This window comes from Octodon degus, unplaced genomic scaffold, assembly GCF_000260255.1.
Source record: "Octodon degus isolate 3935 unplaced genomic scaffold, OctDeg1.0 scaffold00285, whole genome shotgun sequence".
Classification (NCBI taxonomy): Eukaryota; Metazoa; Chordata; class Mammalia; order Rodentia; family Octodontidae; genus Octodon; species Octodon degus.
In genome coordinates this window covers 172132-181790 of record NW_004524861.1, presented here as the reverse complement: position 1 = coordinate 181790, position 9659 = coordinate 172132, and the positions used below count along the sequence as shown (strand labels likewise).

The 9659-nt window shown below is 46.0% G+C and overlaps 1 protein-coding gene across 1 annotated transcript in view; it reads left to right on the top strand.

Moving 5' to 3' along the window:
- Window positions 1–5618: 5618 nt before the first annotated feature.
- Frmpd2 (FERM and PDZ domain containing 2) overlaps window positions 5619–9659 on the top strand; it is a 125460-nt gene continuing 121419 nt past the window's right edge. Inside the window, exon 1 of the mRNA XM_023707263.1 lies at window positions 5619–5694. Within this exon, the coding sequence (XP_023563031.1) occupies window positions 5670–5694 (25 nt within the window). The 5' untranslated portion in view covers window positions 5619–5669. The remainder of the gene's footprint in view (window positions 5695–9659) is intronic.

The following is a 9659-nucleotide window of genomic DNA, read 5'->3' as shown; positions in this document are numbered from 1 at the left end:
TTTTCAGTTGGGCACATGAGCTGTCATCTCTCTCTTCTTAGTGTTATGCTGGCCACTGTCATGTGTTGCATGAGAAAAATAGCTACAGAAGCTCAATGTCTACAAGTGCACCCAAGGGCAGTTTGACCTTGTCCACCTCTGACTTTGACTTCTTTGCCTCCTTCGGGCCTTGACCACTGGCCACCTCCTGTCTGCAGACTTGGCCTCCATGATCTGATTCTGATGGTAGCTCACTGCTGCTGCCTCTCCAAGCTTACACTTGACCTTTCCTCCTCCAGGCCAGAGGCTTCTGCAAGCTCACTGTGCATGAAAGGAGACAACTAGTGCAGGAGGGACAGAGTTTCTGCAGTGCAGCATCGGCCCACAGTTGGGTGGTTCTGCAGACCTTTGCCTTCTTCTTGTGACTTATGGCTGGCCCATAGGACCTTACCCTGGGAAGCTTAGTGTGTGTTTTCCTTTCATTTAGGGTTTTAGAAAAACCACACTCAAATTTCATGTAAAGTGACAGCAGCAATGCTAGCAAATGTCACATATCCCAAATGACACAGTTTTGTCAGCTGCCTGTATATTGGAACATGAGCTCTGCAAAAGTTGGAACCTACCAGGCCCTGCCCCTGACATTGTGGGCTGGTCTCCTTGTGCCTGGTGCTCATTGTCCTTTCTAGTCCCCTCCTGATCCAGTTCAGCCTAGGCCTGCCCTGCCCAGTGCCACCTGGCCCCACTCCTGCTCCTTTGTTAATATTTAGCAGGACCCTCTTTCCATCATTTACAAAGCCTTTTTTTTTTCTGCATAACCTTTTTCAAAAACTGCTCAGGAACCATCTGATCCAGTTTTCAAACCTAAGTATTGAGTCTTCTCAGAATGACCCCTTTTCAGGTTTTTTCCCCCCAGCACTGGTATAGCATGAAGCACTGAGCCAGCCTTCAACACTTGTCCTCCCAGCGTCCTGTTCATTTACCTCTATCTTTGTCATCCCTCTAGCTTTTCTGGCTCCTGGCTCCTGGGGTCATCTGCTACCCACCATCTCTGTGATTCCTCCACATCAGTCCCCACCATAGTTTTTCCTGTTTGCACTGTAAATTGCACCCTTTTTAAGTCTGAGCTTTGTCCCACTTATTAGTAGAAGCCTTACAAATTAGTACAATTTCCCTGGGAATACTGCAGCCTTCTGACATGGGACTGGCCAGATTCCCCTAGGATTTCTGTGTCCTTACATCTACCACTGCTCCCTGCCATGCACCCCAAGGACAGAACATTCCTTTACTTCTGCCAGGCCTTTGCTTGGAGGTCTTAAGTGGGACATTTTGGGGTTCCAATTCTAACTCTACCACTTATTTGTCATCCCTGAGCCTCTGTTTCCAAGTCTGTTGAATGAGGATCATGTCCCCTGCATCCCAATATGTTTGCATATGGAGTCATACACTTTGGACATGAGCCTTGGGCTTAGGAGCCCCATATTAAAATCAGTGTCTCCTTGTGCCGCTTTAGCTAGGCTGCTTATCACTAACCCTTTTTTCTCTCTTAAATCTGCAATTCTGGCCACTGTTGGAATTCCTGTTTATCCCCTTTGTTGTTCTCATCTGGCAAAGACCTTTCTAATTTGATTAATTTGGGTAACTTTGACCAACTTGGCCAACTTCTACAGACTGCAGTGTGTCTGAAGAACAGAGAGCAGGCTCACAGCTCACTGGGCTGTGGTGAGACACTGTATGGGGGTTGGCTACAGAAAGGTTCTCACCACAGTGTTGCAGCTGCACATGTGGGAATCTCTAAACCTTATTTAGAATCATATGGCTTTATTGTCTCAGATTTAAAGGATGTACAATTTATGATATTTCACACATTGGACATAGCCTTAGTCCCAAATAGGAGCTTTTCTTTTCCATGTCATCTTGACTGTGCCATAGGTTGCCTGGATACTTGGTGAGTTGTTGCAGAGCTAGACACTAAATCTGTAGGCAAGCTCCCTTCTTGTAGGAAGACTATCATCCATTGGGCTAGAGAACGCCTTGTCTGTTATCACAGCATCCCACACAGCATTACCTCTCATCAACAGACTCACTTCACAACAAAGGAAGTGTGGTGAAGTCCAATGTTCCTGGAATTCATAGTTTTACCACATCCCTACCATTTTGAAGCAGGTAGGTTGATAAAACAATGTAGTGGTCTTTTAAAGACTCAGTTACAGCACTAGCTGTATGGCAATATCTTGCAGGGCTGGATCAAGTTGTCCAGGAGCCTCTGAATCTGCATTCAGTGGATGTTGCTATTTCTCCCATAGACAGGACTCATGGGTCCAGAAATCAAGGGGTGGAAATGAGAGTTGTACCCTCTATCACCCCTCGAGACCTGCACAAAACTGTTATTTCCTGTTCCCTTAGGAATAGGAGCAATGGCCTAGAGGTCTTCATTGAGTGAAAAATGCTTCTACCAGGACACACAACAATGACCATTGGTCTGTAAAGGTTTAACTGCCACTGGGCCATTCTGGGCTTCTCTGGTTCAATAGGAAAAGGGGACTATTGGCCAGAGTGGTTGATCAAACCCTCTAAACTCAAGGGTCTACTTCCTCCTCTTCAATGTATTTTTGGTTGTGTACAATATATTTGTATCATGTTTGGTGAAATTATGCTCTTGTTATTGACTGTTGTTGAACATTACATATGGCTTACACAGCTTGTGTCTGGGTGCCAGTTTGATAAGTGGAAGGCCAGGGATGTAGCTCAGTGCATAACCACCTGCCTGGTAAGTGCAAGGTCCCCAGTTTGATCCCTGGTACCAAAAAAAAAAGTGGGTTTCTGGTGATTCATTCTGTGTCTTCCTGCCTCAGCCTTGGGATATCCAGGCATTTTGTGAAATACTATTCTGAATGTGTTTGGCTGGTGTTTCTCATTGAAATTAACATTTGAATCCATCACCTGAGGAAAGCAGTCTGTCCTTACTAACATTTGCATGGCCATTATCCAATCCACTGAGATCCCAAGAGAACAAAAAGGCCAAGGAAGGTAGAATTCTTTTCCCTCAGGCCAACTGTTCAGGGGACACAGTGGTCTTCACCACCATCCCCTTTCACTGAGTCTTGCACCATTGGCTCTCCTGGTTCTCAGGCTTTTAAATTCAGACTGGGAGAGTGTCACCTGATCTCTTGGGCCTGCAATTTGCAGAGGGTAGATCACAGAACTTTTCATCATAATGATGGGGGTCAAGCCCATATCTAGCTAGCTAGCTATGTCTAGTTTGTTCTTTTCCCCTACATAACAGTGACTAATTCAAGGGCATAACTAGCAGTTGGTTTTAGTATTATTATTTTCTGTATTTAGGACAGGGTCTACAGGGTCTCACTATGTGGATCAGACTTGTAGTGATTCTCCTGTTTGCAGCCTCCCAAGAGCTGGGATTACAGGCACGTGCCACTATACCCAGTCTCAATCGCTATCTCAGTGCTCCCCATGGGCGGCGCCAGTATTGCAGGCCAAGGATTGCACCCTGGCCACTCACTCTGCCTAAGCAGGTGATTTAGTCTGCTGAGCTATCAGGCCAGCCTGGTTTTAGTATTATTGAATTCCACCAGATTATATGCTCTACTTCCAAGAACTCTACATAGCTATGAATAAACAAAGTTCCTTAAGGTGAAGCAGCTGACGTTAAAAAAACAAGTAAACCTCCAATTTCAATCTTGAAGAATGAAGTTTTCTTTGGTTTTATTTGATTTATGAGATATGAGCAGTGAGACCACTGCTGGATGCTGATATTCCTAACAGTTGGGGGGGGGCGATGACTTTAAGTAGTCAGCGTTCTCCTGGGGGCAGGTGATATTTGTATTGCTCTATTTTCTACCGGGAACCTGCCCTGTCTTCTCCCTCTGAGGCTCACTTTCTCCAGTTGTATGTGGTTGGCCTGAACAAGTTCTTGAATAAACATACCTTGGCTACTTGCAAATATCCTGGCTCTGCTCTGGAGACAGACTCTCCTGGTCCTGGGCAAGTCCTGAAGACAAAGGCCCAGCAGACAAATTTGGGAGGGAAAAATGCAAGACAGTTCTGTACATTGTAAAATTGTTTGCTAACTTATAGGGGATGCCAATAAAAGCCCTAAGCAGGAAATGGACACATTTTGTAAAATATTACACCATATTTTTTGTTGTTCTGAAAAAGCATTGGTACAAAGAAGAAAAAAAAATCCAGAATGGGTAATAATTTGTCTCTCCTTTAAGTAACCACTCCTGAGTTTCTTGTGATTCCTTCCAGATAAGAATACACATGCATATTGTATTTTAAGGCTCTGTTTATAACAAAAACGAGATTTTTATAGCTGTTGTGCAGTGCCAGCACACAGATTTTCCTCTCTTCCCTGCACGGATATAAGGTTGGTTTGACACTGTGTGTGCACCACTATTAGTGGTTTATTCACTATCAGTGGACACTTCTGTGGTTTAGACTTTCACTGTTGTAAAACATACTACAATGACCATCCTTTTCCAGATGCTTGTATAAGCATTTGAAAGAGCGTCCACTGGGTTACTTCCTAGCAGCTGGGTTTGCAAAAGGTATATGTACTTATCATTCCAGTGACCACTGGCAAATTCTTCACAGGGAGGCTGCACTCACAGATCTTCACAAGTGGCATAGGAGAGCATGCCCTGGCCATGCCCTTAACAGTGCGGGGTTTCATCAATGTATAGAAGGATTTTCTTTCTTTCTTTCTTTCTTTCTTTCTTTCTTTCTTTCTTTCTTTCTTTCTTTCTTCTTTCTTCTTTCTTTTTTTTTTCCTGACTCAGGCTGCCTTCAGGGCAGGTCAGGTATGGCATGTGGAGCTGGAGATCGAACCGCAGTCCCCCACACCTGACTGGGTTTGCTCATGCAGGTGCTTAAACAACTGAGCTAACTGGCAAGTCCCCTCATCAATTTTTAAATTTTATTTTTGGAAAAAGTCAAAGTTCATATTTTCCTTTTTAAAAATACTTTTGTTTTGTGGCTATCATTTGTTTGAAAGGCTCAAAAGATTTGTTCTTCTGCTGTTCCTTCTACAGACCTTTGAGTTGTTCATGCTGTTTCTGCTGGCTCCTTTCTGACCCCAGGTATCAGAAAATGTGAGGGTCCGCTCCTTCTTCTGATTGCAGTCCCTTGTCTTGCAGGGAAGCTTCAGGTTCTCCACTCCTCACTACAAACTGACATGATTCCAGTCCTCCCAGTCCAGACCCAAAGTCCAATACTGGTCTGGATGTGGGGGTGGGGAGTTGGGGACACACTGTGGTGAAGCCAAGCTGAGGCTCTGGGCCTGCTGCTGCCCCTGGCAGGGTTGCTTCTCTCTATTAGAGCAGGAGATAAAGTGACATCACTGGAAAAGCCCTGCTGAGCCGCCCGCCCGTGGCCTTCGTGGCACCTAATCCGCTTGAGTTCTTAACGGCTGGGCTCTGTCACAGGCACTGGCTTGGAAGATGCAGGCTGCTGGGTGCTGAGCTGCTGATCAGACAGAGTATGGACCGGCCTGAGAGCAGCAGCAACAGGAAAGAGAAGGGGCCTTGTTGACTCACTTGCTGGGCAGCCGAGCGCCTAGTGACAAACAGTAAACAAAGGCACAGCAACTGGGCAGTAGCCACGCAGCTGGCAGGCTCATCCCAGGAAACCTGTGCTGTAGGGAAGGCCCAGAGGGTCCCGGGGACCTCAGGATGCAGTCTTTGATGCAGAAAACAGGTACCCTTTCTCCTGTAAATCTGGGTCAAGGTAAAGGCAGGCCCCTTGCTGGCTCTGGGTCTGGGGAATCAAGGTGATGCAGCTGGGCGAGGCCCTGCATGGGGACTTCTTTGTGGTGTCATTGAGGCTCAGTTGCGACAGGCCACTGAAAAGGACCTGGTGGACATGGTATCTGCTTTTTAAACAGAGTAAGATAGACTCAAGGCAGAAAACACAGACTGAAGAGTCAGAAAAACCATACTTGAATCCCTGCTTTGATTTTGAGCATTTATGAAAATTCAAACAAGGCTTAACTTTCCTGAGAGTCCTCATCTATAAAGTAGGGACACATTTTACACATCATTGTACTAATGAGGACACAGTGGTAATGAATATAAGCACTTAGCATGTGCTTGGGCCGCAAGAGTTGCCTAATAAATGACCTCTGTCATTATTTTTCAGAGTATTACATGAATATCCACTTATTGCTTAAAGTGTAACAGGTATTTAACTTAAGAATCTCAGGCCGTGTCTAGTGGACAGCATTTCAAAAGGAAAGAAACAGACATTTTAAAAGGAAAGAAAAAGAAGGTAGTAATTCACCTGAATATATATATATATATATATATATATATATGTTTACAGGAAAGAAAAAACTCAATTGAGCTCTTTAAGTTTAAACAATGTTCTTCTCAAAGTAGCATTTGAATTCAGAATAAAGCTGGAGTTAGGCATAGCTGAAACCAGCTGATTAGGTAGGTCACGAGCTGAGCACACACTTAGTAGGTACATGTAGGGGTGTCAGACCAGGTGCTGGGTGCCAGGAGCAACTCTCTCTGCTCAGAGGACCCTCCAGGGTGCAGCAGGGGGACAGGAAGTTGGGTGTGCAGGACAAGTTGTGATGGCAGCAAATGTTGCGGTGGTGGTGGTGACCAGGTCTCCTGGGAGATGAGATACTTGAGCACCTTTGACCACTGAGTGGGACTAGCGGGAGGCAGGAGATAGGGATTGGGGAAAGGCATGTTAGGCAGAGAAAAGCTGTCACAGAGCCGAGAGGTATGAGTAAGTGTTCTGAGGATAGCGGGCAGTTTGGCCTCAGTATGAGTGTGGGCATCTGATTAGAAAGGAGGCTGCAAAGGGAAGAGCAAGTTTGTACCTACTATGTCCTCTCCCCTCTCCACACACCCCAATGACTTTTTAAAATGGAAACCATGTATATTTATTTCCGAAAAGTTGGTTAGATTTGCCAGTAGGCAAAATTTTGGGGAATATATTGAAAGAAGAAACATTATTTTCATTGAAATTGTATATTGCTAAAAAATTTATAGTTATACCTGGCACATTAATATATTAAGTGGATATAAATATTAACCAGGTTAGGTTTCAAAGAGAGAATACTACTGAATGGTAGTTTCTTTCTTGTTCTACAAATCAAAATTGCAAGGAATATGTAGACATTTAAAGGCAAAATACAAATAGAGTTTTCGCAGTTTCTTTACCTGGAGTCAGACAAATGAAGAGTCCTCAGTTTTCTGAACTTCATAACTTGCCGCTTATTTGCTGCATTTGTAATTTAACACTGTCTAACAATTAGCTATGCCTCAGTTCTTATCCTTTTTTTTTTTTTTCCTGTTCATTGGTTGATTTTACCTGACGGGTGCAACAGTGCACATCAGAGATTTCCTATTGACAATGACGTGTTGAGGAGCTGCCATGGGCCAGACACAGTGGCTCATGGTACAGAAAGGATCCCTAATTTGTCCTGGGTGAGTCAGGATGAGTCCATTCTGACCTCAGCCACTCTGAGGTGCTACCCCCTTTCCCTGCTGGGTTCCATGGGTTCCATGGACCCTGAGTTAGCTGCCTTCCTCCCAGAGCCCTCCTCTGAGCCACCTGGCTAAGATTGTCTGCTCGTCTTTCTGGCCTTCGCTTTGCTCTTGGTTGCTGGCAACCCTTCTGTGAATTCTCTTCTGCCTCTTTTCCTTTCCATGATTGGCTACAAACCTCTTTACTCTCATACATGTTGGAGTTAAGATGCTCGCAGTAGCTTGGTGTTGCTGGAAACAGTGTAGTGGAGAAGGGAAGCAGAAAGGAGGTCTGTGGGAGGTGGGAAGGACCAGTTGTTTTGCCGAGGGGCTGGCGCCGATTAAATGGCAAGATTTCGTGACTAAGCTGCCAGAGCTTACTCTTCCACAGGTGAGTGAGGTATGAAGAGTGTGTGCCAGGTAGGAAATGCGCTGGGCGTTTGGTAATGTCCCAAGAATTCTGTCTTTCTTGCTTCAGCACCGTTTCTGTATGGTGCTTGTCTGGAGAGTGCAGGCAGTTCTTGATGGGCTCATTAATTTACCCAGGCATGCAGCTGATGGGGACAGAGGGACCCCAGGTGAAGTGTCCCCCCACAATGCACAGGAGGAGGGGAGGGGAGAAACATGGGAAGGGAGATGGGGAAGGGATGTGGCTGGAAGTCAGTCTGAAAGGGCAGGCTGGGGGTCTCCCCATGGCCTTCGCAGGAACATGGACCTGGGCTAGTCCTGTGCAGAACAGGAAGCTACTGAAGGTTTGAACATGGGGGAGAAACAAAACGGGTTTGTGTTGTAGGAAGAGGACTCTGCAGGTTGGAGAATGGATTGGAGCAGTGGAAGACTGCATTGGAAGAAACCATTTGGAAGGGTCAGTGGTGGTCATTTGGGGAGAGACATGCGTGGCGTGGATCAGGGCAGCAGCAGCAGACAGGGCAGTGGTGTTGGAGAGAAGCAGATGGATTTTAGAGAGGTTTTGGAGGTGGATGGGGAGTTGTGCAGGACAGAGACAAGAACAATGCCTACACGTGTGGTTAGTGGGGCTAGGGAGATGATTTCTGATTCTAATTGTGCTGCTATAGCAGAATTCTTGAGGTTAGGTGATTTCTAAAGGAAAGAAGTTTCTTTCTGCACCATTCTAGAGACTTTGAAGACTAAGATCTAGGCATCAGTGGGCAGATTGTCTGGTGATGACCCAAGGTGACCCTTGAATGCTGTGTGCCTTGGAAGGGACAAACACTGTGTCTCCTATGGCAGAAGGTGGAAAGGCAACAATGGGACAAACTCCATCCATGAAGCCTTCGAAGGGCACCCAATCCTATAATGAAGGGAAACTCCTTGTAATACCAATGCCTCCCCAGTGCCAGTCCTCCCAGTGGTTAGGTTGGGAATTCATGTTCACCCTGGATTTGCAGAGTAAACACATTCCAACTGTAGCAACAGTAGTGCTGTACTTTTGGATAGGGGCAGTTGGAGGAGGAGGAAGGAAGAAGAGGAGGAGGAGGAGGGAAGGTGCTTCCACTCTTTGAGCATCCACTGAGGACATCTAAGAGGCGGTTAGAGATCTGAGGAAGGTGTGAGCTTGGGGCAGAGCTGGGGCGGTAATGGGCTGGCTGCTGGTAACTGCAGAGCATGTGGAGTGCTTCAAGGAGAGAAGAGAGAGAACCCCACAGGGTGGAGAGAACCCCAGCAGCACCAATAGCTGGCACATGATTTATTCCTGTAATGAGCAGAGCTATGGATGATGTCTTAGGACATGCTCCCTTGTAGATTACATTGTTAGCCTACATTCCTGGAGGAGTAAGAGGGTGATGGAGGGGTGCAGGCCTCTGGGCTCCTCATCTGCATGGCCAGACTGCTCTATAAATCTGCCACACCTGTCAGATCAGTGTGAACAGCAGCCTCACAGCAACCTCCTTGATGGGTGAGACAATGGCCTCACCATGACTTCCATGTACACCTCTTCAGTTTCACGGAAAGGGTGACAGTCATCTATAATCTTTGAACAAATTGCATTTCTTTTATTAAATTTTCTTAATCTCACTTAACTAACAGTGTTGGTACCCACAAGGACTATCTCGGTCTGGGTCTCAGTCTTGGTCTTGGTCTTGGTCTTGGTCCCGGTCCTGGTCCCGGTCTCTCTCTCTCTCTCTCTCTCTCTCTCTCTCTCTCTCTCTCTCTCTCTCT